The sequence below is a fragment of the Corapipo altera genome, unplaced genomic scaffold (assembly GCF_003945725.1).
Source record: "Corapipo altera isolate COAL_440 unplaced genomic scaffold, ASM394572v1 48b, whole genome shotgun sequence".
Taxonomy (NCBI): domain Eukaryota; kingdom Metazoa; phylum Chordata; class Aves; order Passeriformes; family Pipridae; genus Corapipo; species Corapipo altera.
The window spans coordinates 9,797,908-9,825,603 of NW_020884884.1; the positions used below are offsets into that span (position 1 = coordinate 9,797,908).

Here is a 27,696-nt window from a genome sequence, read left to right on the forward strand (position 1 = left end):
CTTCTGTTGTTTTTTTTTTGGTTTTTTTTTCAGAATACTCATTCTGTGTGCCTGAAACAATGTAGAATAATAATGCTTTGGAGCCCTTTATTTGGTGTGTCAAAGTAGAGCAATTAAATCTGGCTTTTTGATAGATATGTAGGGAGTTTTTGCACCGGAGAGCGCCTTGTGACCTAAGTGAGAAAAATTAAGAATTATTAGAGTGCATAATGTAAAAGCCTAGCAAATTGTGTGTCTGTGTGGCAATTCCACCATGAGTAAGAAGACAGATAAATGCAGACAAATAAAGTCTGCCTTTGTTTGACTTTCTCCTCCAAAATGGAACTTCTACAACTAATTTGAATGAAATCTCTAGCTGGAATACAGGAAGCTGGGAAGCAGCTTATACTAAATATACACAAAGGCTCAGATTCATCTCACCTAACTTTAGAAATGCAACTGAAGCTTCCACGACAGGATCCTGCTTCTCCTGGAGTATATTTACAGTCAATGGAGAAGGATAGGCTGCTTTAGGGAGCTCTGCAGCCCACGTGGTCTGTGACTCATCTGCTTGAATGTATCTGTGGAGATGGCCATGGGGGAGCCCGGGGCAAATCATGATACCTCAATTAAACCATAATGTCTGGTGGGATAAATCTGATCAGAATCCTGGAAAATACAGGAAAGAAAATTAAAACCAGAACAAACAAAATGTTTCAGAGCTCTAATTACTTTGAGTATAAGGTAAATTTCAAAAATTGATGGAATTGTGGTGGATTACATTATATCTTTTTATTCTGTCTTTCCTGTTACCTGTACGAGGCGGGAGTTGGTCCTTGTTGTTGGTTATTAAGAGTTACAAGGCTTCGTTGCTGAGATAGAAATGCTACAGAAATGCAGGGTGCTACCTAGGCAGGCATGCATTTTTTGGCTCTGTGTTTTTCCACATAAGAAAGTTTCACTCAAAAGTTGGAAAGAGGAGAATTTCAGTCTTTTTGGCTAAGCACAGAAACTGTATGCCTGAAACACAAGTGCTCTTTTCTTTCTGTTCACCTAATTGGTATTCCATTGTTGTTCAAATGGTAGTGATTTTGTCATCCCACCTACTAAAGTCACTGAGAAAAAAAAAGCAAACCAACACTGGTTTTAGCTTCCAAAGGAAAACTTTTAAACAGATCCAAACTTAGTTAATGTGTCTACTGATAAATTTGCTTTCTAAGGTTCTGCTAACATTTTTTCAGAATTGAGTTTTCAAAACTTGATCTGACAAGCTTTTCTAGCTTCACGCCATCCTTTCACTGTCTTTCATCAAGTGGTTTTATCAAAGACCAATTAAGTATTGTTTTCTTTAAAAGGATTATAGACATACATAGTAGGCACTTTCAGTTTGCGCTCCACCTAACCTATTGTTATAATATACAATCTTATTTTTATGTTATTTGAGATATAAAAATAAGAACATGAAGCATTGAACCTCACTCAGTAGAATACCACAGTTTGAGTCAGTCCTTGGCTAAGCCTGGGGACCTCTGTTGTCTCCAGTGGGATCACCGAGGTGTCAATGAGGATAAGGTTTATCACATTACACATTTAGCAAAGACTTAACACATGAGCTTTGTAGCAGAGGCTGAAACAGTAAATATCATTAGTTGTTGTACAGATTTCACCCATCCTTTTCAGCCTGAATATGCAGAGCCAGTTAAGAATTTTTCAGCTAAAGTTTTCAAGGAAAAAGTTAGAAAATGGTGGTTTTAACCAACATGGAGACAGTGAGAAAGAAGGAAGAAAATCCCTGAGCAAACTGCTGGTAACCCTAATGTCAGGACACTCAGCAGAGTGGTGGGGGAACAGGACCCACAGGCAGCTCTGCCCCTGTGCCCCTGTGCAGAGCCAGTCCCTGGTTGGAGCACCAGGCTGGGGGCTGTTTACACACTGCTTTCATAAAAAGCTTTGAGTAATTTGTGTTTTCATCCAGAGTGAAACACAAATGGTTTGTAAAATCTCAAGAAGCCTTACCTTACAAAATGAGATAATCATTTGCTATTTAGTTTAAGTGCAAGTTTCTGAAGCAGATTGTTTGTCCTATCCAACAGGCCTAATATGAAGCCAGTTCCATTCATGACAGTTATTATTTGGTACAAAAATTCCAGGCCTGTGGATCATGGGAAGGAAGAGTTGCCACTGGGATCCTAAAAAAGACTTGTATAAATGAGAACCTTGGCAGCAGGCTAAGTCAAGAGGCAGCATTGTAGCACTGCATCCCATTCCTGTCTCAGGGCCATGCAAAAATTGTTGCATTCCCAGGTAGTAGTCATGAAGGATGAGGTTTATAAAGCAACATGATGAGAATGAATAAGGCAACCTTCTCTTGAAAAAGAAATAGAGACCGCTCCCTTCTGTGCTTAACCAGTTTTAGAGAATGTTTTACATAATGCATATTTGAACTTGTACATATTTCACTTACGTTCACAAATAAAAATGTGAAAATAATAAAAAAGGAAAAGCCATACAAAGGAAAGCTGTTAAGTACAATATATTTATTTGTCTGCACATTATTTAAAGGAAACTCAGCATAGTAAGATAAGCAGATCAGGCACAGCAATGTCCAAAGCTGCTACCGACAATTGTAATAAAGTTTTGGTCAAAGCCATTAAAATGCCATATAAAGAAATTATTTTATAGAAAATGTTTTTCTGCTACCAGAAAAGTCATTGGTTTCCTTAAGCTCCTGGAAATGAATATTAAACCTTTGTTCAATATGTAGTTAAGACATCAGTGAACCGTTAGGGCCATGTAATGCATACAGCCTTCTTTTCCATTTTGGGACCTTGCTGACCTAAAAGATTTCTCAATGTTAGACACTGCTGCAGCATGTGATGTTATACATGGTGCAAACCATAGTTTTGCATTGGAACAATGAGGGCTTACAGAGACATAGACAACGATCATGTGTTTATCTCCCTCTGATGTCTTTGGTGGGTAGATAGCAAACTGCCTTTTGCTACATCCCTTTTCCCATCTCTGCCAACCCCTTAATCCACAAGTTATTTGTGCAAGTGGCAGGGTGATGGATGTTGTGTTATATAAGTACAGTAAATGTATGTGTTTTTAAAAGTAAACATACCTGACAAGAGAGTGTCACTGTGGTCACATTAAAAGTCAACATGTCCCATGTATGTTTAGCCTGCTATTTGAACTTTCCCTGTTTGCTTTGATAAAAATTAATTATAGGATCTCTGGCTTTATTTGAAACCAAGTCCGTGATCTTAATTCATTCATCTGCAGTTAGTCATTATACATGCTGATATGCATCAGTATAAGGTGGATTCACTTTATTCCAAACTTGGCACTGCTGAAAAGTAGCAATTTTCAAATCTGAATAGCAGATTTTTCTGTATATTGCTGAGTATGGCTCTGCTACAGTGGTTTTGTTAGCTATTGCCTTTATTCTTTGATAATATCAAGTAATGTAACAGTGACAAAAATGTCTATCATAAATCCAGTAATTACTTAATGGATCAACATAAAAACAAAGCAGAAAAATTCCAAGATTTTCGGATAATCACAGGCAAAACTGAGATATCCTACAACAACAAAAGCAGAAGAACCATTTTTTTCTCACTGTTATCTCACTCAGGTATCCCCCTACTGCCTCCCTGTTAACAAAAACTGCTCAGCTGTCATGAATCCACTCATAAGCATGAACAGTCCTATTTCTTACTCCACAGATAAGGGAGGTCACTGGTAAAACCTGATATCCAACAATGCTGTGATTATTGCATGTTTATGCTCTGTAACATTAGAAAGTACGAGCTTCTTCCTTCCCACAGAGCTTTTCAAAAGGAAAAAAAAATTATTATTATTAGTTTGCTTTAGTGGGGGTGGTTTGAATTTTACCATTTATCTCTGATCTGTTGGGGGGGGGAAAGAGTCTTCTTGATGGGTTGTGACTAAAATACTTGGAGCAACAAAAGAATCCTCTGGTGAAGTAGGGTCCTAATATATCGTTCTGTTTATGTATGGAAACTGAGGTTGAGTTGGTGAGAGCTAATCACTAAAGGAGCTAACATCAGAACAGCAAAACTGTTAACTTTTGGTTTTGTTCTCTGACTAGTTCCATGTAGAACTTTAGTTATCAATATTTTGAGGACATGAATGCATTTGAAGAAATAAGACAAAGATTTTGGTGAATTTATTAGTCTTCCAGAAAATACCATTTCAGACAGTGGGGTACAAATGATCCATGTACTGTAGTATTTACTGCTTGTGATTGGAATTTATGTTGAAAATGCCACATTAACTAAAATTATAGTGAAGAGTAAATTTGTGCTAGGTACATGATAAACCTGATGTTGCAGATGAGCATCTGTCTCAAAAGCAATTTGGATACCACTGAGTGAGAAAGTATTTCCAGGAATGTGGAAGTCTTACCTTAATTAAATAGACAAAAATTTCTTCTTGTTGAAATTGCTAATTGATTGAATGAGGATATTATCTTCAGTTATGAATTTCAGTCACTCTAGTAACTACGGAATGATTCTGGTGATTTTCCAGTTTGTTGGAGGAAGTTTCCCTTTTACCTTCTGTAGTTTCTTCTGTGAACAGCTTGTCTATTTAAAGCCTGCAGTGCCGAGAGGATGTGACTTTCCCATGCAGGGGAACAATGGCAATGATTTCAAATACACTATTGAAAGGGTTTATTGCAGTTGAAAGTCACCAAAAAAATGGTTGTTCAGTAGTTATATGCTTTAGACTTGTGTTGCTTTGAGATCTTTCCCCATTGATGTTTCTATAGATGTTTGGTAAGGTACAATCCTTCATTTAACTTTCATCCTCTAAATAAATATTCTTGCTTCCAGTGTTCTTATTTGTAGATAATAACTATTATGCTTCATTCTGTGAGATGTATATGCTTTCTAGTTTGGTTGCTCATTTAATAGTTAGAATAGAAGCAGATACATTGTAAAGTGGTTGTTTACCAGCTTGTGATCAAGTTTCTCAGCTACTTGATCTTGTTCTTCAAATATGTATTTGTGTAGTCACTGATGTTTACCATGCTCAAAGGCTACTGTTATAAGTGTTTGGCAGACTTTCTGATTTTGCTGGTCAAAACCCATCTTTACTGTTTAATTGTCTTAATTCCAACAAGAAAATTTTGTGTTATCTAAATGAATGTGTGATACATAGGGCCGTGCACGCAAGTTGCTTATCTCACTGGCTACTTTTGTGATTCAGACTTTCAGGACCCAATCCTGTGAAATACTCTTCCACTGAGCCTTTGTAGGCACCCAGGGCAGTCAGTGTCTCATGGCACTTGCATGTGGAGCAAGGAATGAGCATTATGGAAGTTTTCTCACAGGTTACCTGTAGTCAGCCTGCTCTTCTGTTCCAACTTGCACAAACCTAACTGTAATAATCCTGGTTCTTTGTTGAGATCCTGCCAATCATTCCAGCTTCTGAGGTGATTGTGATGCTGGCAGGTATCCAGAAATAGAAACCAAGGCTTAAATTTCTGTTTAAAGATTTCTGAGAATGAAAAAAAAAAAAAAGAAAAAAAGGAGAAAAAAACAACCCACAACATTTCACACAATGACTGCTCAACTGAACTGACTCTACAAAGTATCTTGGCAAAAAAACAAAGGAGAGAAACAGCTTAATTTATCACTGCTGTTTTCAAGCAATCTGGGCATTTTCCTAGCTTAACTGGTTAGGTTGTTTGCAGTTGCATACAAGTAATTCCTCAGGTTGTAGGAACTCGTTTTGTCAAACAGAGATGATGTTCTTAGTTCCAACAAAGAGAATGCAAAATGAGGAAAAAGAAGAATTTAATAGACCTTTGTCATTGGGCTATCTGACACTGTATTATTTGGTATGCTCTGATTCAGGGGTAGACAACCAGCACTAAAAACGGGAAACAAATAAAAGACAGAATGGATCAGAATGGAACATTCTGTACAGACAATTGCTTTACATTCCAGAGATTGATGGCTGTTTACTTTTTGAGAAGTAGGAGAGCTGACTGTTTCGTAGAACAGTTCTGGGGAAATATGGGTCTTAAACTACAAGTTCAAGTTTTGGGTTTTTTCAGTGAAACTACTGCTCTGGAAAGACAGACTTCCCTGACAACTCTTCTGTTACTTTTTCATTTGTTTCCTCATCTCTGTCTGTTTTGGTTGGGGTTTTTTTCCCTGTGAGGTGTACAAAGCACATTGTCTGTTCCTACTCTCTTGTATTTATTTAGTTAAGTAAGACTTCTTTTTCTCGAGTTGCATAATTAGGGGGATTTGGTGGAGTTTCTTGGTTTTGGAAGTTTTTTTCTGGTTTATTTTTTTGATCTGGCAGCTCTAAATTGACAGAATGATTTTCAATGCAAGCACTTTTATGGACTGTGATAATCTTGTGGGCTAGCTATGAATTTGGCACTTTGGCAGATTCCCAGATTACCTTTTAACCTCCCATATGTACATGGGTGGGAGTCGTACTGCTGTTGTTTTAGCCTCTTCCAAATTTCTTTTGAAACTATGGTGCACTTTGTGATAACAGAAATCTACTGGTATTAAATTTCATTATTGCGTGAGTAATTAAGCTGATGTCCTCAGTGCCTTCAACAGAGTTTTGAAGAGGCTTATAGGCTTCGCTGCACTGTTTTGGCTTGATGAAGGAGATGTTTTTCTTCTGTCAAGTAAGATTATTGTTTGGTAAATTGTAAAAAAGTTAAATTGACTTGTGCTTTTACAGATAGACGTCTTTACAGGTAGTCAGAATTTAATAATTAGACTCTTCCTGGTTTTCTCTTGGCTTAGTTTGTTTATTCTGTTTTGCCACTGTCAAGTTAAATTTTTATTGCTAATTTCTGTGTTTTATACAAATCCTTAAGGAAATAAAGACAATGGTAAGTATCTTGGCCTTATTCATTATGTGGTGGCTTACTGTTAGTGCTTTAATTACTGTTGACATTTCTCTTAGCTTAGGAGTTCCTTGTGTTACCAACTGTATCTCCAGTCAACTCCATGGCTAGCATATGGGTGGCATTAAATGAAACTTAAACGATCTGAGGTTCTAATAGCACCAGTGTGTCACCTGCCTGCACTGGGAAGTCCTGTGATCAGAGCTAAGATAACATTTAAGAGTCTTTTGGTAAACACTTAATACTACAAATAAAGGTGGATCCATTTTTCTGAGCAACCTCTCAAATTTCATCAGTTCCCATCATAACTATAGGTATTAGACCTTCTTTCTAACAGTCTGATGTGATGGGGGCTGAAAGTCGTTCCAAGATTCCATCAATTATAATAATACTTTGATTTCTTTATCTGAACATCTTGACTTTTTGAAATACAGCTTGTATTCTTCCTTAGTTTAGGAATATCCAAGATAACTCTGCATTTTGAAGGTTAAAAGCTGCAGCTACAAGCTTATTTCCTACTTCAACCTGCAAGAGCCTTATCCTCTTGTACTTGATCACATTCTATTTGATGATGCTACAGCCCCGTCTTAATGCAGGTCATTTGATTGTGACACTGAAAGAGCAGTTTGGGGAAGGCACATGATTATTGGAACAGGGAGCTTTATTTTGTTTATTTGACCTCTTTGGAGGCACAGAGATGTTGATATCTGTTTGCTCTGGCATTATGTTGGACGATTCTTGCAAATCACTTTCCAGAGGTAGGAAGAAGTGATTTTTATGAGGAGTTAAATTGTTATACGCTGGGGATTATGTTGTAGCCAGCTGGATGTTGGATTGTTTAGGAACTCCTGAAGTGGATGACCTTAAGGAATGATAAAATATGTAGCCTGCTCCAAGGGGCCTTACAGGGGTGACCAACTGAGGACCTACAAGGGCAGGGTAACTGATCTGGACTTAGAAGAGTGTAATGTGGGGCATTCTGGTTGCAACAAACATTTCTACAACCAGTGTATACTTCAGCTACATAAACCATTCTGACAAAGCTAGCTTATGTAGGAGACAGTGTTTTCACTGTTACTGAGGTAAATATGACTTTGTTGTGCCGTGTTAGACTTCTTTTACACACACAAACCACTTGGTAACATGTACACAGCACAACCTATCTCTACACACACAGTAAGTCATCCAGTGCTTCCAAGTGTCTGATTTACTGCACAGCTGTGCAATGACTATGCAGACCTTGAGCAGCAAGTCCACTGTGTCCCAGAAATATCTGAGTTGTATGATGGCCTGGGTACCTGCTTAAGAAATATGTGGGCCAGCACATTCAAAAGCGTTTTAACAAGTGTCAAAAGAAAAAAAAAAAGGAAAGAAAAAAAAAGAAAATTCACATACTGAAATTGGAGTGAGAGGGAGAAAAGAACATTTCTGGGGAAATCCCAACATACTGTAGCCTTGGACATTTCTACAAAACTCTTAACATAATGCAGCCTTGGAAGGACTGTTTAATAATTTAATGTAGTTGAATGCTTCCACCATGTTGTGGTGCCTGTGGTTCTAAAGTCTGGAGTCTGATAAGAGATATTTCTCTGAAAGAAATCCTCAAAGTAAAGTGAAAACTTCTCATCCCTCACTCAAATTTTTTGGCATAAAGGATTTTTGCAAAAAAAACCCTCCTTATATCTTTTCATAGGCTTTTGGGGTGAAATGTGTTTACAGAGTCTGGCATGGGATTTTATTCCTCTTATCTGATTTAGAACTTGCCTATACACACACACCTCTTTTCATCAATTCCATCTATGGAAATTGCTGTAATTATTTTAGGAAAAACAATTCTGATCTGAATAGTCTCCTAAAGATGTGTGTTCTGCTTTTGAATCTCACCTCTTTATTCATTCATACATACAATGCCCTCATTTATTACTGTATATTTTTAATACACAGCAGAGGTACCTAAAAACCTAGACAGAAATATAAAAAGTGGTCCAGGCAATATAAGTGGGATTTTTCGCATTTGCTTTATGTTTACTTTGTTATTTCTATATGATGAATAATTTTTAATTGTGGGGGGGTTTTTTCATGCAAGTGAGAGTTCTTTTATGCGCTAACTTTCCAGAATCTTTAAACCTGTGTAGTTTAATTTAAGGCAAATCGCAGGTAAGTTAGATGGTACTTATCATCCATTGTGTTGGAACATTCAATAACCATCAATGGTATATTTGGAAAATGTGTAGACGGCAAGACAGGAAAGGTGGATATCCTTTTCTCAACCTTTTTTTGACCTTACCCAATTTAATAACTGAAGAATTGTCTAGTTTTGACAAAAGACATTTTTACAACAAGTGATCAGAAACAGCTGCTGTGTTGTTTAACAATGAATGCAAAATATTCCTGTGAGATTATTTTTGAGCAGGTTTAAACTGCAGAAAATAATGCTCCCAAAGATGGGAATGTTGTTTTTCATCCTGTCATTGCAATCTGAACTTTGAATTGCTAGTATACATTAAGAATTCAATTAAAATAATCCAAGTTTAAAAGTACCTATGAATTCAACCCATATGATAGAGTATGGATAAATTGGTGATCTGTGCTTTGTGAAAAAATAAAGAATGCCTTCACTAGACATTATTGGCCTACTTCACATTGGCAGAATGTTAGATTTGTAGCAAACAAGAAACTGAGATATTTTCCGAACGTTTCTGATGCTGTCTTGGATACACCTGTGCTTTCATGCAGCTAAAGAGAGTAAAGGGCTGGTCTTGCAGAATGCTTGTAATTACCTGCTTCTTTATTTTATTGCCTTTAAGTAGGTCTATTTATTGACTGGTAGCAACTTTTCCTGCACATATGTGAAGGACAGTTTCTCAGTGGTGTTTGTGAAACCATTTATTTATCATATTTTGTAGTTCATTATGAAATTCAAGAGCACATGATCAAAATTTGAGAGTTGATTTAATTTGAGGCCTTTATATTTCAGGGACCTGAAACTGGACAATATTCTTCTGGATGCAGAAGGCCACTGTAAACTGGCTGACTTTGGGATGTGCAAAGAAGGGATTCTGAATGGAGTGACCACCACAACCTTTTGTGGCACGCCTGACTATATAGCTCCAGAGGTATTTTTTTGCACTGCACTAAGCGTACAGATATTATCATTCATCAGACTGTTACATGTGTAATTTTAGACACTCTTTACATGCAAGTGAAAACAATAGAAGATGCAGACTAGGTTCTGCTGCAGTTTCACCTAGGTAATCTTGTGGAAATTGGTTACTCTACTGCTAACAAGAATACCATGATGAGAGGAGTGACCAAGCATGGTTTTTCTATTACTTGTTTTTCTGAATTAAGTGTTCTTCTCCATTCGCTCATTTCTAACTTAGCATCATTGTGATGATTTGTAGAAGCCTTTAAGGTGCTAGATGAAACTGCTACTTCAGCAGTCTTTAATAGTTATAAAAATGTTTTTATTTTTTAATGAGACTTAGAAGGGCATGTTCATAGGGAAGAGATCATATGTTTGGTGTCATTTTGTCCAAAGTCTTTGTGGGAATATAATTTTTTTTCTTTAAAATATCTGTGAGTAAAACATACTATGTATGTGGTACTTCTCATTATATGGAGAAACATAAAGTATCCACTCGCATAGAAAGATAGAAACTTTGGTTGCTGCATATCAGTTGGCAACATTTCAAGGCATCTGTTGCATAAAAGAAATAGTTGAGAATAGTGCAGGTTTTACATAATCTAGATTTTAATATTATGCATTTCAAAATGCCTAAAATGAATCAGTATTGAAATCAATATTGAACAGTTAGTCTGCTAGGCAGACTTTGTCTGCTCAGTTTAGTTAGTAAACTGTGCATCAGTGTGCTGATTTAGTGTAAAAGTGTCATTGGTTTTTCTTTTATCAACCATAAATTTGCAGTGAGGAAAAATGCAATTTATTATTTGTTAGAGACAATAAATCATAAACCCATAGTGTTAGTGTTCCCAGCTGTCAAACCTTGGTAGCACAACTGATAAGGTGTGAATCATCTTGAAACTATCATAATACAAATGTGCATCTTACACAGTTTGAAAAGTATTCCAGCACTAAAAGGAAATAAATACCAATGTGATGGGTTTGATTTTGTGTGAACTCTTTTCTGATTCAGTATACTAACTGAGTCCTTTGGCAAATTCTTTGAAAATTATTACTGAAAATAAAGCAGTAATAAGAGCCCAAGAATGTTTACATGAAATCATGGTTTCACTGGAGTCAGTACTCAGGCTTCTGACTCATCAGGTTAATTGCAGAAGTTTATTCTCCTTTTTCTTCTCTTGCATCATGGTGATACATTTCAATTTCTTGTTCTTTAGCGATATTTGAGTTGCAAAGAGTGCCCAGAACACTGGAAAAGTATACTTTTGAAGAGTACCATTTTCTGTATTTAATGGCTATAAAATGTAATTTCCATTCAGTGAAGAATGTAGTTGGGATCCAGGCCTGTGCATCCAAAGTTAAACTCATTTCTGTTTTTATGTTAAGACTGAATTTTGGTTTATGTTAGTCTTGATTCCCAAATACAGTACTAAGCTCACGCGGTTCACCACTGGGCTTCTGACTGTAACATTAAGTGTTGTATAAGGAGGCAGTGGATTTGTTGCTCATTCCAGCTCATTTTAAGGCAGTCAGATTTACCTTAAACAGGCACCCCACTCTACTTTCCCCAGTCCCTTGTCATGTTGAACCATTGCATCCAAACTGCAGCATTCTTTAGAGTGAAAAGGAGCCAAGAACTAAACTTGTTTTTGTACAACACTACTCTTATAACACCAAGTAGTACAATAAAATTCCATCATCCTAACCTACTACTCCCTACTAAAGGTATTTGCTACAAGGTTGAACTTGTGCCACATGAAAAGTTGTAGCCAGTTTTTCTGAGACCAAGTGCAATTAGAGTCCTACAGCCATGTATTGTATGGTGGTTTAATGCTGTAAAAAGAACTTGAACAAAAATGCTTTTGTCTTCCTTCAGCCCTACCTAAAGGACAAGAATAAATCCCTCAGATGATCTCTCTGCAGCATTACAAGCTGGCTCAGTTTGTTTTGTTCAAGATAGAGACAAGGAAATGTTTCACATTTTCCACCAATCTGTTTTGTATATGTGATCTTTTTCCCCTTATAGCGTGACCTGCTTTAAACAGTTTGGAAGGATATGCAGCTCTTTTGCTCACTAGCATAGTCTTTTACTCAGGGGACTGATAAACTCAGTCAGTACTTCTGAGAACAACATTGCTTTGACACTTAGCTGTGTTAGGGCAAATTGCATGGGTAAGAGACCCTGCCTGCTATTACTGAAATCAGTGGGGGATTTAGTCCTTCTTAGGCACTGGGGAAAGAAGGGGTGTATCATGTTGAAACAGCAAATGTGCAACCAAGAGTGTTGTCTAACTTGTCTACTCATTCCAATCTCTTTTTCTATGCTAGATCCTCCAGGAGTTAGAATACGGTCCGTCCGTGGACTGGTGGGCTCTGGGTGTTCTCATGTACGAAATGATGGCTGGTCAACCCCCCTTTGAAGCTGACAATGAAGATGATCTCTTTGAATCCATCCTTCACGATGATGTATTGTATCCAGTCTGGCTCAGTAAAGAAGCTGTCAGCATTTTAAAAGCAGTGAGTCTTCCATTACTTGCTTTCCTCCTCCTCTTCGTGGATTTTTTGGGTGTTGGTTTGTTGCTTTTTTCCCTTGATTAAAATTGAAGTTGCCGAAAGTTGTTGAGAGCAGTCACCACTGGGAGTTCAAGCACAGTTCAGAGTGCCACTGTTAGGATAATGGGGCCTGGGATAAATTACACCGCTTGTGGGAAAGGAACAGAATGTTTGTATTCCACGCCATTGTACAGTGTATAAATCTGTGTACTGCAGATTCATGTTTCAGGGAAAACCCAACCAGCTAGAACTGTGCTATCACTTTGACACTTTATATGCTGCATATTCAGTAGAGGGGGGGAAGAGCTACATAATTAAAGAAACAATGTTTTTTATTTAACCCACTTATTTCCTGTCCCTCTGCCTTTCTTCCCCTGTCATCGAGATCGGTTGAAATGAAAGTCCTTTATTTACAGCTGCATGTCCTGTTTTATAGTTCATGTAACACTTTGATAAGCAGTCTTGTTTTAGTGTACTTGTTTCTGCTCTGGTTGGTTGGTGTTTTTCAGTATGAGTAGTGACTTGACAGAAATGTGTGTCACCAAATGCCGCAATTTTTTAATCAGTCAAAGCATGTCACTGGGCAAGTTCTGGTTTTAGACTATCTTTCTGAAGTCAGGTTTACTTCATTACTGTAACAATGAAATAAATTCTTTCTTCTGTGCTAGTATCATCCTAAAATTAAAAACAAAATAATACAGAAGCAGTATACCAATCCCCATAGTTTGAAAACCTGAGGAGGGTTTCTGGCTTAAAACATAACTTGTTTTTTATTCCATTTTTCCACCTTCTTTAAAACTGGAAAATTTCTACCTTTCCACATATTTTTCTTTCAGCATTTGAAATAAGGGAAGCTTTCAATTAGGAGGGCAGCTGGTAGTGTAAAATCCTGCAGAGCTCTTCATACAGGCTTACATTTTGAAATTATATATAAAACTTGAACAAATTCTGATTTTAACTCCAGTGTGCGGGTAACACATTCTGCAGAAATGCTCATCTTGATCTTTTAATGAAAATAGCTCCAGGCTCCTTCTGGCTGAGTGAGAGAGGTGCTCTAGCAGATGATTCAAAGCAGAAGTCAAAGTTAATTTCTCTGAATTGTTTGCTGGAGTATCTCTTTTGCTGCGTTCACTGGAGTGAAAACATGGAGGATTTATTAATACTGATAATAATTTATTAATACATATTTCCCCTTCTCTACCAAATAGCTCTCTGATTACTCTTTATTAGCTGACATGATACTTTCATGTATCCATTTTTGTTTCCAAACCCTTTGATTATTTTACTTCAGCTTTAAAATGTATGGACTTGAGCTGCAGAATTCAGGCTGATATCCAGGGTATGGGGGTTATGTCAGCATATTGTAGAGAAAGGGTTGTTGTCAGTTTTCACATCTGAATTTCATTTCAGTCCAGGAGATTGTATGTAGTGTTTTTGTTTTACTGTGTATGAACTGTTCCTTTGCCATCCACAGGCTTCTTGAGTGAATCTACATTAGCTGACCTTTCTTTTATTCTGAGTGATGGAAGCATTTGTTGGTGGAGAAAATTTAACAGATAACTCTCTGGGTTAAGTAGGAGAGCCATTGTAGCTATTGGGAGAAGGTTTTTGTTGTACATAGAAAGAGAGAAATAGATTCAACAATCAGAGCCCTACCGTGTTATCTAATTGGTGATGCAAGTAGTGAGATGTCTAACTGTTAATGTTATACAACTCCTTCATTAACCACACAGGAATGCAGACATAGCATTGGACTGCAGGTGTTAAGCTATGTATTTTTCTGAATATAAGTGCAAGGGTGTTAATCCCTCTAATTTCTTTTGAAGCTGACTTTGTTATAAATTTTTATGAGACTGATTTCCTAGGTCTACATTTTGATAGTAGGCATGATGGTTTGTATCTTGCCGTAGTCATAGCATTTTTTTATTTTACATCTTTCTGTCTGAAGTTAATCTTTAATGCCTTTATAATCCTTAAAAAGAGGTTGCATCCATTAAATAGATTTACACTGTTATAATAGATTATTCCTCAGTGGACAAGATGTCTTCATGGGTGTAAATTGATATAATTTAATGGAGCTGTGGCAGTTTACACCATAAAAAGAACAGATTTCCTTACATTTAGCAACCTGCTGTCTATGCATCTATGGTCTGAAACCTGTTTGAAACTTGTGTTCTTCACCTTATCCTTGTCCACACTTTGTTAAATGAAGAACAGGAAAAACAGAGGAAAGAAAGAGGCATCTGTGTATTTTACTGCTGAATGGTAGCAAGGGATTAACTTTGGAACACTTCGTTTCCTCACATTGTGCTTTGAGACGTGGGTTTTATTCTTTAGAAACTGTGTATTTTTACACTCCTTCAAACAGCATGTAAGGAAAGTTTAATAAGAAGACATTCTCTTCTATTAAGTAACAATGTTTTCTTACTTTCTGAGGAAACAGTTTTTCTGTTATTTCCAACAAAACACTTGAGGATGATTTTACAGATCAGCATTACAAGGCAGCACATTGCTTATCCCATGAAAATCCACACATCTTATTAGTCCTGTTTCTGTGGATTGACAGGAATTGCTATTTAAATTCTTTCCTGTGTGTTAAGGAAAACAATTCTTCATTGAAATTGGCTCTGTGCTTCATAAGCAATAGAGAGGTTGTGTCTACAGTGTGTGTTCCCTTTGTAGCTGGATGACAGAGGTCTCGGGTACAGAAGCAGAACTCTGTTTTTAAGAGTTACTTCAAGAGATTTACTTCAAGAAGCAAAATTTTGAGAGCCAAATGATCCTTGATTCAGGCCCCAGGTTGCATGGCTATCTCAGCAACCTTTTGTCCTGTTACCATTTAAGTCAGTAGGATCTCTGATTCTAAAAGGCTTCTCTTTTCATAAAAGGAGGTTCCTGCCTTAGTATGGGAAAATAAAAAGCCAACACATGGCTATGGCTGTCAGCTCCATTTGCAACCATCTCTTCAACACAGGATGATTAACAGCTGTATGTGTCCTGACAGTTGCATCATTATTGATAAACAGCTTGTGCTTCAGAAACAGGATTAAATTCATTCAACTAAATGTCTACTTTAGAAGTTTATTTCATCGCATTATGATAATTGTTTTGGTTTGGTTTAAGTATTCATTCTTAAAATTTGTTCTCCCTCATCATCCATTTTGAAATTTCATGCACTTTGTGAAATACATCACTAAACTGTACTCTCTAGTCATATTTTCATGTCCTGGGCTTCTTAAAAAATGACATGGCAGATACTAGGATCATATTCTAGTTTTTTGATACGTGGATTATATGGTACAAAAGGCGTATCCTGTAGTTCCCATATTCTGTTTCTGCAATATGTGTGGCTGCTGGTTCCTGGCCTGCTCACTCCAGTCCTAGAGATGAAATAAAGCAGAGGAATGTAGGAATGCATTTTGTGGTTTTCCAAGAGACCTCACCAAAGCACAGTAATCCTTTCAAAACCTTTGTTTCTCCTACCCGTAGAAAATATGGCCTGTAGTTTAGATATGACTTGACCACTTGCAAAATACCTTGCAAAGCAGTAGAACATAAGACCAAAGAGAAGGATGGTCTTCAGAGCAGTGTGTATATCAGAAACCGTAGACAGAATTGCCTTGCTGATCTATGTTATGTCTTTAAAATGATAGCAAGGGTATTCTTCTGTGGATGGTTGATCTAGCTATCTAAAATCATCTTAAGGGCTTCAGTAGCTACTTATCTAATAACTGGAATACTAAAGCAAGGGCATGCCTTACAGAGATTTATTTTTTTCTAAGTGTTTATTTCTACAGAAGTATAGTCTAATGTGATACCTGGGTTAAAAAGGCACTGAATAATTATCACATTTTGTTTCCTTCGTACACTTTTTTTTTTAATTTGCAAATGTTATATAATGGCTGAATATGAAGTAATAGCAAAGCTTGAAATAATTCTATAATGTTAATGTGTGTGTATATAAGAACAGCATTTATTGCTACTAGAATTGAAAGGATTCTGTGTCCACATGAATTAGGAAATAAGTAGAACAATTGCTAATAAAATAAGTTAAAAATAACAGTGCAAAATCAGGAAGGGTATTATGAGCTGCCATCATTTGATATCAATGTCTTAAACCAGTTGTGCAGCTTTTTGCTGAAAAGAATAGTAATAGTTTAAAAGTGAGAAGTTCAGAAATTACCACACCACAGGAGACCACTTAGTTCCAGTTGCTGGCACTAATGGTGTACTAAAAATGAAAGGGATTGTGCAAGTTATGTCATGAACCTTCTCAAGGGAAATTTTCTGCTTGTACTGATCACTCCATGTATTTCCTGAAACAAATAGGATGCTTATAATTCACATAGCTGCAGGTGCTGTTCTTACTTGTATTAGAATAAAATCCTAGAAGTGAGTAAGGAAGTTATGGCTTTTCATGTGTCTGGTTGAATGGAGTGTATGATTAAGCAACCTACATATGCAAAGAAAATAAACAACAGTAAGCATAATATGTAGCCTCTATCCCCCCAATTAAAAGACTCTGTTTTTAAGTTAAGATACAGCAAATAAGGTGAAATAAGAGCTATCCTGACTCTCTTTTTAGAACTGTCTCTGCAAGATTTAATTTTTTCTTTCTTTCCTGTAGTATTTTTGACCAGAGCTGGAACTAGAAACGCTGAAAAAATCTGTTCCTCTAGCACACCCAGTCAGACGAAATTAGGAGGTCTCAGCAAGCAACTGAAAGTTTCCTGAAGGAAATATACACTTTAGAGTTTCTGAATCTTCTGTTTTGGCTGGAACTTCAGAAATTTAGAGGGCCGGAAAAAATAACCTTCTGAAAGGGGACGGTCTCTAAAAACTCAGCTTTAGGAATTATAGTGTATAATTGAGCTGCAAATGATTTCCAGCCATTGGAGTTCATATTTTGACTTCTCCCTCTTCTCCCTCCCCCACCCTGTAGTTCATGACAAAAAACCCCAATAAGCGACTTGGCTGTGTGGCATCACAAAATGGGGAAGACGCGATTAAGCAGCACCCGTTTTTCAAGGAAATTGACTGGGTTCTTCTAGAACAAAGGAAAATCAAGCCACCCTTCAAACCTCGGATTGTAAGTACCAGTTTGCATAACATTCAGAGAAAACTTAGTTTGACAGTTCTGTTTGTTGGCTTTTCGGAGACATGAGATTACCTGATGCAGTATTTGGGGGTTGAAATAATAAGATAACAATGTCGCTGAAAAGATTGTCTTGTCGTTGTTTCTGTGAAGGTAAGTGTCAGGAACAGATTTAATGCACAGGAAGATGTTCATGTTCAGTCACATAAAGCATGAGAAGGTTCGAGGCCCTATTTTAATTATTTTTCTGCGTTCTTAAAGATACAGTAGCCAGAAAAGATTATTTCGTAGGGTATACACTGTCTGTACTTTCTGTGTGAATTCTTTTACAGTTCTGCATTGCTGATGGCCACTGGATTTTGTACTAAAAGACAGAGGCAAGGATTTGTGACCAATAATATTTTAACTGAAGACACTTGAAAAAACAGCTTCCCAGGGGAAAGAAATATACATCATGATTAGATAAATCTATGTCCTTACATTTTCCTGGGTAATAATCAAGTATTTCTATTTTGAAGTAACAAAAATTTGTAAATAGCAGCCCCACCTGCAGAAACTATGAAAGCCAAGAAAAAATACTTTACTTATTCTAGTCTTCCTCTGGATGAAAATACAGTTAACCAAATATCAGCTTTTTAGCTGAGAATCTGTGGAGTTACTTTTGTGCTTTAACAGTGCAAGAGAGCAATTTTATGATAAATCTTTTGAGATTGATTTGCATCTTTTGACTTTGTACATTCCGAATTACAGTGTTTGATTTGCCTGTAAATATGGTCAAGGTATTAAAAAAACCAGAAAGCAAAACAAACAAACAAAAAACCCCTAAGACTTTGGGCTCAACACTGAATCCTAACTTAAATTTAGAGGTAAAGAAGTCCCCTCTGTTTCTGAAGAATGTCTGTCACATTTAAAGCATTTCCTTTTAGTCAAGCAAGATGCATTTCCCTAAGTTCTTAATGTAGGTGGTGAAAGTGGGGCTTTCCATCCAGAATGGGAACCTGAGGTAGCTCCTCTGAGTCCACTCTTGGAGAAATCTCTCTCCCTCTGTAGCTGTGCAGAAAGAGCCTAAAGGGATTGATAACTGTAAGTGAAAGTTATCTTTTGTGAATGTCTTTCTAGGAGTTATAGTAAGACATAGTGTTATCACATGAGGAATTTTTCTTAATGTATTTGTTGGAGAATGGAAACATTAATGGCATAGCTCCATGCAGAGGAAGGCCTGAGCCAGCCCCACTCCTGGAAGGGGTCCAGCCAGCTGGCCATGTCAGCTCCCTTACCCAGTTGCCCAGCTCTGCTTTGGAGGTGTGACCAGGTTGCACCTAGTGCCTGAGCTGATGTACAAATCTCTGTACTGCTGCAAGCAGTGGAAACCCCGAATTAACTCCTTTAGTATCTACCTGAAGCCTATTTAATACTGGGACTAACTGCTTTCCAGTCAGGTTCCACAGTCCTCGAATAGTTGCAGATAGACATACTCGGTGTTAGCTGAGTTGCATGTCTGTAGCTCTTTTCCTGTTTTCACAAGAATTTGGCCTTTCATCTCACAGTAATTTTTGTTGCTTTGCTCAGTATTCATCAGAGTTTTGTTAATATAGTTACCAAATCAAGATGCACAGTTCTAGAATAATTTTCACCTTACAGCTGCATCTAATTTCCAGATTCCTCTCATCTAGTCTGTTTATTGGCTGTTTTACTTTCATGATCAAGATGCACAGTCTCTTTGACAATAAGTATTTTTATGAGGCCTTTATTATTTTTGTAAGTACTCCCACTACAGCAGTCCTTGAAAGTCAGGAGGCATTTCATATATCAGGTATTTTTATTCATTGCTTGTATAAATGCCTTCTGCCTTCTCAGTGGAGCTTCTTTCTCTTTCTGGTAATTATTGCACTGCCTTTATATTATAAAACCATTCCTATTTCATTAATTCCTGTTGTTTTGTTCCTTTTCCCCTTTTCTGCTTTCTTTAATGGTATTTTAGTTGAACCTTTTGGTTTTAGCAGTGATTTCCAGTTATTTCAGAGTAGTCCTGTATGTAATTTTTAGGGCAGCTCCCTGCTCCTTAATAATTGTTAGGTTGATTTTATACATCTTTGTTTATACCTTTTCTCATTTTTCTTCAGGCTGCTTCTGTAATGTTGGATTTTCATAGTACTTCTTTCTATATTGTATCTGCCAACTTCCTTTATTCTACCAAATTTGATTCCTGAAGTCTGGTAGTTCTGTATGCATGGATTTTTTTTCTGAACTCTTTTTTTTTTTGTGGTGGTGAATTCAGATAATGTGCACTCTGTGTTACAGTCATCTCTGTTATTTTTCATGTTCTCAATCTGCTCTCTCTAAGATACCTTCCCCAGAGACCAGGTCCTATCAACTTTTACTGATAACTTTGTTGCACTTAAAAAGGGCATACCTTATGTATTTATACCATGTTTATGATCAATCAGTTGTTTCATACCAGCTGTATTAATTTTAGCAGTTGTTTGGATTTTGTCATTGTGTAGGAATCTTTGAGCAAGATCATACTGAAATTTTTACTTGTTCTCTTAAAACTGAATTATTTATTACTTGGAAAGTGAAGTGTGGTATATATCTAGGCTGGAGAGAAGGATCACACAAATAAAATATAATTATTAATTATTTAACTTCAGAAATGGTAAAGGAATCCAGAGCAGTAAATTTCAATTGCTATAAAGGTGATTTTGGTTATTTGTCAAGAGATGGCACTCACTTTGAAAAATACAGAAAAGAGGGAAGAAGATGAACACTAATGAAATAAAATCTACTTTAAAATCTAGATAAGAGTTCATCTCTAAATTCAGTTGTGAGTGTAGGATTGAGATTCATTGATTCAGTTTAACGAACTTAACTATTCCATAGCTATGGAATAACTATGAAAAAGCTTAACTAATGCCTGTGTTTGGAATGTGTTCTGGTTTTTAACATCTTTCAGTATTAATAAAGGGCTGTTGATTATTTAAAAGTGACTTGTAATATTAAAAGAAGATTAAAAAAATTATTCTAATCTTATATTGAGGAGGGCGTAGTTGTGTGAAAATAGCTATGAGAAGAGAGGCCAGATTATTAGTCAGAAAATAGACATTCTTGCATGTGATATGTATTGAGTGTACGTGTGTGCTGGGAAAGAAACATACAGTGCAGATATACTCATTTGTGCATTTAAATTGAGTTTTGCATGCATATACAAAATTTTGCTCATGCAAGAATGCATATGTTTACCCAGGTAGTCTTCTATTTTCTGACCATTAAGATGACTAAGGGGGGAAAATTTATGATTATATTGTAAACACTTTCAAAATAAAACAATACATGAGATGCATTCAAATGAGCTCTGGGCATTATAAAATGTTGACACTAAACAAGTAAAGTCATTAGGGAAAATGGTCAAACACTGAGGTCCCATCAGACAATGGAATAATCTGCCAAGGGAGGTCATGGAGGTGCCAGCGTGGAAAAAACCTTACTTCTGTTCTGCCTCACTGCTCTGCTGATCCCCAAAACACATAAGTTCCTTGATTAGCACAGCTGGCTTGATTTTCTGTTACCTTTCACCCTATATCTACCATATTTTCTGAGAAGCTCTATTATGTGGTACTGAAGCCTGTGCTTCTCCATAGTTCAGGTGTGTCTCTTCAGCTGTGCCAGCCCTAAGTCTGAATTTTTCAACTGGACTTGGAAGAAACAGTGCATGGCTGTTTATTAGCCAGACTTTTAAGGATGTGGGGTTTTTTTAAATCTCATTCACACAGTGGATGGATGTGATTATGTACCTTATTATACCAGAAATATACCATTAATGTCCTTGTAGTTTGTACTTGATTTGATTATTCTAATGATGCTTTGGAAGATGAAATTTCTTTCCTGTTTTCAGCCTTGGAATGAAAATTACTTAAGACCAAAAGGTCTTAGAAAATCTGACTGTGTTTTCTGAAGACTTGCAAGAGTGCCCTGGGCAGAGCACTCATCCTGAGTTTAGATTGCTAAGCAGTGACTGCAGTGCCACCCCAGGTTGTCCTAGGTGGAGACAGTGGAGGTAGATTTGGTGGCTCTGAAACCTGAAGAGAAGAATCTTTGACTGCTCCTCCAGCTTAATGACTTGGGATAGAGAACACAAAGGGGTGAAAATGTACACGTAGGGCTCAGTCCTATGATCCATATTATCTACCAGCTCTTCATTTCATAAATCTAGAATTATGAGGCTTTTCAGTGGCAAAATTAATTTTACATAGATATATACACAATGGTTTACCATACTGAGAGTTTTTTCCATGTAAAACTGTTAAAAATGTTAAGCTGCTGTAGAAGAAAAAATAATAGCTCTGGAAAATGTACATTAGAAATCAAGCAAATGTTTGAACAGCTATGAAGAGGATATTTACTATAACTAAGCTACAGTGACCTTGCAGTGTCTCTTGAAGATCATTTTTGCTGTTGTCAAAGCCTAATTCTTAGAGTTTCACAAACTGTCTTGAAATTTTCTAAATAACATTATTCTTCCCCACTGCTTTTAGTGCACACATGAATATGTAATTGCAAATGCCAGAAATAAGTGCCATTTTAGTGCAGATGGATATCTTTTCTTTAGAGCGACTGTTGTGAGACAGAAATTCTTTTGAGGCATTTTATTCCTATGTTGAGCTGTTTTGTTGCATGTAGTCTTCCTGGAATTTTACTTCATTTGGAAAATGAAATTTCCCTGATTAGTAGCCATAAGATCAGGCTATGGTTTGCAGCATAACTGGTTGCCTGAGAACCACAGACTTGATAGTATTCGGTGATTCTCTGCTCTCCATATTTCTTTATTTCCATGGCTATGTTCCTGGCTTGATTGAATTGGTTATTTCCATTTTCAAAGTGCTTTTGCTGTATTACAAATTAAAACAAGGATGTAGTAGATTAATTTCTTACCAAAATTATTGATATGGTGGTAAGTGTGGTAGATCTTGCTTACTGGCATGATGGGATGATTCTGTCCATCCATACCAAATAATAAAATATGCATTATAAACAGTCATTGAAATAGATTGCTGCTTCAACTTTAATGTGTAGTGATTAAATTTATATTGTTATAGATTCCCTGGAAGAAATTCTTTGTGCCATTTCTGAGGGCACAGCTGGCTTTCCAGATTGAACCTGTGGCCTGCTGACGTATCACTAACATCAGCCAGTGAAGCTCAGAGATGTGCACAAGTGGCAAAAATATGCACAATATCACAGCCCCTCTCACAAGAGGGATGGAGGAAGATCACTGCCCAAATTCTGTTACTCATTTGGCTGAAGTCAGTGGTAGCCTCCATAGAACGGTGGAGGTTGGAAAGTGCCTTTAAAGATCATCTAGTCCAACCCCTCTGCAGTGAGCCTAATCAACTAGATCAGGTTGCTCAGAGTCATGTCCAACCTGACCTTGAATCTTTCCAGGAATGGGGCATCTATCACCAATCTGAGCAACCTGTTCCAGTGTTTCGTCATCCTCATCATAAACTATATCTAGTCTAAATCTACTCTATTTTATTTAAAACCATTACCCCGTATCCTATCACAAAAGCCCTACTAAAAAGTCTGACCCCTTCTTTCTTTTAAGCCACCTTTAAGCATTGAAGAGCCTCCACAGAGCCTTCTCTTCTCCAGGCTTTAGCCCCAACTCTCAGCCTTTCCTCACAGGAGATGTACTCTAGGCTTCTGAGGGCTTTTTTTCTTGTTTTTTGTAGAATTAGACTAGCACAATAAAATCATATTTCATGGTCACTGTGGTTCACTGTGCTCCAAGGAGCTGTAAGACAGAGAAAGCTGTTAGGCACTGTGCAGCAAGGACAGTCTCACTACAGGCACACTCCTGTCTGTTCAGACTGAGTTTTCACTGTCAACCCTTGAAATGTGCATACAAACAGACAGATTTGGTGTTTTCATCCACCTTGTTGTCGATGTCAGGATTGGGAAAATTTGAGTCTTCATCTAAGATATCCTCAACATGAAAAAGCTGAAGAACTCTGAGCCAGAGGGTAATACAAAGCCTGGCAAAACAGATGTTTGCCATATGTATTTCTTTCTAGCAATTAAGCCAAAGTTACATTGCTAATGGCTTTATCAGTGCCTGGGGCAATCCATTTATAGGGTGGCTTTATGTAGATGAAGTTAACAAAATAATCGCATTACAATGATTCACTGTCAACATGCAGCTTTCACAGAACAATACATTATTTTAATTTTCTCAATGTATTCATAATTTTTTTGTTTCCAGTTCTAAAAGATCACTTTCTTTGAGAGAATTAGAAACAAAATGAACAAGATAGTCTATTGCAAAATTGTATCTTGCAGTATGGAGCAACAACAGCTGCTGCGGGCCTATTTAGTTCATCTACTATGAATCCCTTCATTTTGCAGCCTCTTCAGTTGCTACTGTTATATCACTGAGAATATTTTCTGAACATTTTTAAGTTCTTTCTTCAGTTCTGGCCTCTCAGGATAGAGAGTTGGTCTAGCTGCTAAAACCAGAGACCCGAGAATTGCAAGATATATGAGTTCTTCCATCAGATTTTCTAGAAATTCACTACATGGTCCAGGCTGCATCACCTAACCTTTTCATGCCTGTGTTTCCCCTCTGTGGTAATCTCAGGATGCTTAATGCAATGACAGCAGAAAAATATGACTGAGAAGTGTTTAAAAACAAATACTCAAGATCAACTTGGCTTTTAAATTGACTGAATGTGTAGGACTTCCCTTGGAAGAGTGTTCTATGCTATACCAGACCTCAGTGTTAGCAGATTTCATCTTGGTCCTCAGCCTCAAATTTCCTACAGTAATTTGCACCTCTCTCAGCTCCATGAACTCAAAGATAATGATAAACCATTATTGAAGTCCCTCCCCCCTTAGTTATCACTATCTGAGCCACACTGTCTGTATGCAGTTTCCTTTGTGACCCTGAACTCCCTTGTTAAGTCTTGACTTAAGGATGCCAGCAATGTGTCCTCTCTCAGTTTTACACTGCAGCAAAGGTTTGAAATAAAATCATTCCCAAATATGCAATTCTAGTCCTAGCCAATGATTGTGGGTTACAACTGGAGTCACTGAGTACCATGAATTTTCTTTTCCCCCTCCCCTAAATGAGTGAAAAAACGGCAAAATTCTGGCAACCCTTTGCCTATGACCTAACAACAAGCTGGGTGCCCATAGTGTTTGGAAACTGGGTAATAAATAGCAAATACAAATCAGCACCTACAGAGTGTGCAGCTGGGCTGTTTGCACAGGCAAACAGGTAGAGGCCGCACCTGCCTCTTGGATAGGTGCTGCACTGAATGGCTCCTGAAAAATGTTTTCAATTAGAAAGGTGTGTGTTTAAATTGCTGCAGCAACCATCTGCTTACTGTGAAATATGGCTGGAATCCTTAAAGAGGGACTACATTTCTGGAGAAAACTTTCAAATATGTTAGCTTGAAACATAAGTTCTATAATCTCAGATTTGTTTTCATACCAGTGCAAACAGGCAAAGATTTTTTTACTTTTTAATGAGGGATTTTTAACCTGGTGTTGGGAAGTCATGATACTGTTTTGGTGGGGTTTTTTTGGCACACCTCTACTTTTATGTGACAATAGATTGTATCATCATCCATGCAGAATTATGACTTTGCCTTTACGCTGTGGGGAAGAAATCCTGTAAAATGCAGTATCATTCAGTAGCACCAGAAGGAACACAGGAAATTACAGGCCAAGTAAATTTCTTTTTGTATAAATGTTCTCTCTTTTCAAGTTTGCTTCAGTGTGAATGTCCCTCTTTAAGGTAAGGCCTTCAATATGGGGAAAATGTCAAGGTAGGTCCATTTTTAGGCCTAATAACCTTGAGGTGTCCCTTCAGTTTCATAATATTTCCATTCAGTCATCAGTGCATGGCAATGAGCATTTAGCAGATGGGCACGCAAGGGGCTATACTGCATGCCTTTGCATGAAGTGTTACTGCTTAGACAAAACACTGGGGAGTGGTCTTGAGACCTCAGACCCTCATGTACCATTATTAAACATTGCACATTATGTATTCCCCACTTGCTGCAGACATTTCAGGCATAGGAAAGCAGGGGGCTTTCTTCTGAGAATGACTTCATAGTGATTAATACTGGTATGCAAAACAACCCCAAATGTTTAGAAATAGGGTAGACTCTATTTGTGAGAATGGTTAATATACATCCATTAGAAAAACTAAAGAAAAATAGATGTGGACTTTCGGGACAGACTTTTTATTGCAAACAGCCATAATGGTGGGAGTCTAACACTTTTGCTGCATGCTGCCCCTGCTACAGGGTATCATAAATGCTTAATGTCATCTAGTTCCTAGAAATTACACTTTTCTGCTATGGCCTCGTGTTAGCCAGGTGGCTGTTGATTGAGAAGCACTGGCTTTTGTTAGACAATGAAGTTTGAGATCTCGGGTGAACTTGCGTAGGTAGGTGGGAACAACAAACAGTACCATTACTGCCTGAAACACAGCTCAGGCCACTCGGCCTTGCATGTGGCTGGGCAGGATAGAGAAGTCTGTAACACTTCTACCTCTTCACCCAGCAAAATAAAGGGCCTTGGTTTCCAAAGCTTCAGCTAGCTTGGCACTTCATGCAACCACTAACTTTGCTCAAAGTGTAAGTATGTAGCTTTTGAGGAGCTTATGTGCAGCTTGTACGGTGGCTTAGAGAAACCAGGAGTAAGTGAGCTGATATTTTTAAGGGATTTCAGTGTTGGTTTTTTGAATGAACAAGGCTCTGTTTTCCCAGAATTTCTCATTCTATTAGTCTTATTTTTGGGGTCTTTTTATTCTCTTCAGCTCCAGTGTCTACAGCAGCTGTTTTGAGCTGTGATTAGCATAACACTAGAATTACAGAAGTTTGAAAGCTACTTCCAGGCACAGCAGGTTCCCAAATATTTATAAGTTAAACAATTTTTATTATGCTTGTTTTGATTGTGTACTGGGGATCCAGCAGTATTTGTTTGGGTTTGTTGAGTCCCAGTCTTATAGCACTAAAATCTTTTCATACTGGCTAATTAAGTTCCTTTAACCATCTGTTAAATGTACATTGTTAAGTGGTGCCCATTGGGATAGAGTCGTAAGCAGCCCGAGTGTACTTGCTTTCCTTTTGGGCTTCCCGAGAAAAACAGAAATTCTGTTTCACTTTTTGTCTGCTTTAATCTTCAGTGCTATTTTCATAAATTAATCTAAACCATTAAGTGAAATAATCTTATCATATTTACTTACAGTACATTCTTCAGAAATATTTTGGATTTATATTGTTGTAGATAATAAATAATATTCCTAGGTTGGGCCTGTTTCTGATGTCAATGAAGGCCAAGGGAAAACCACCAGGTGATTAAGAAGCAGTAGCATCTGACTCTTTTTCAGAAGGTGGAGAGGAATTTATCCAAAAAAGCAAAGACTCTTTGAAGGCTGGCAGTCCCATCACAGCTGGAGTCCAGTGAACATAGAGTATAAAAAGAGGTTTGGCTTTAGGTTTATTTCTCATGCAGAACTTTCTGTACTAGCAGTATACTATGCCAGTGCAAGCGTAAGGTCTTACTAGGATGTTCATCCAAAATGGACAGCAAAAATTTGTCAATGTATGTGTTCACAGCTCAACATACTAGTGCAAAACTTAATTCCTTCAACATATGCACTAATAGCAGATGGTGGACTGAAGCCGCTGATATGTAGCTACTTATCATCAGTAGCGGGACAAGGGAGACTTCTTTACATGGTAAGGAATCCTAGCACTTCATTAGCTGCTGCTCCTCTCCTGTTATGCTGCTGTGCTGTTATAAAAGGGATTTTGTTACTGTGGAGGGACAGACCTTGTACTGGTCCTCTCAACAGCATGCTCCAGAAGTCATATGCTTGAATTCTGCATGATGAGAGGAATACTCAGTCTAGATATTTATGAAGGGCCTTAAGCACAGATCTTGTTCCTTGCATGCCATATTCATATTTGCAAAGGACCTATAGAACAACAATTCCCTTGGTTTAAT

General features: G+C 37.4%; 1 protein-coding gene across 2 annotated transcripts in view; it reads left to right on the forward strand.

Annotated features, from left to right (window-relative positions):
• PRKCE (protein kinase C epsilon) overlaps positions 1 to 27,696 on the forward strand; it is a 287,390-nt gene that overhangs the window by 248,308 nt on the left and 11,386 nt on the right. The window contains exons 12-15 of one of the 2 annotated variants that reach the window (XM_027641471.1): positions 9,864 to 10,002; positions 12,360 to 12,548; positions 17,527 to 17,673; positions 25,445 to 25,474. In XM_027641471.1, coding sequence (XP_027497272.1) covers positions 9,864 to 10,002; positions 12,360 to 12,548; positions 17,527 to 17,673; positions 25,445 to 25,459 — 490 coding nt within the window. In that variant the 3' untranslated portion in view covers positions 25,460 to 25,474. The remainder of the gene's footprint in view (positions 1 to 9,863; positions 10,003 to 12,359; positions 12,549 to 17,526; positions 17,674 to 25,444; positions 25,475 to 27,696) is intronic. The other variant, XM_027641470.1, reaches the window with a different exon arrangement.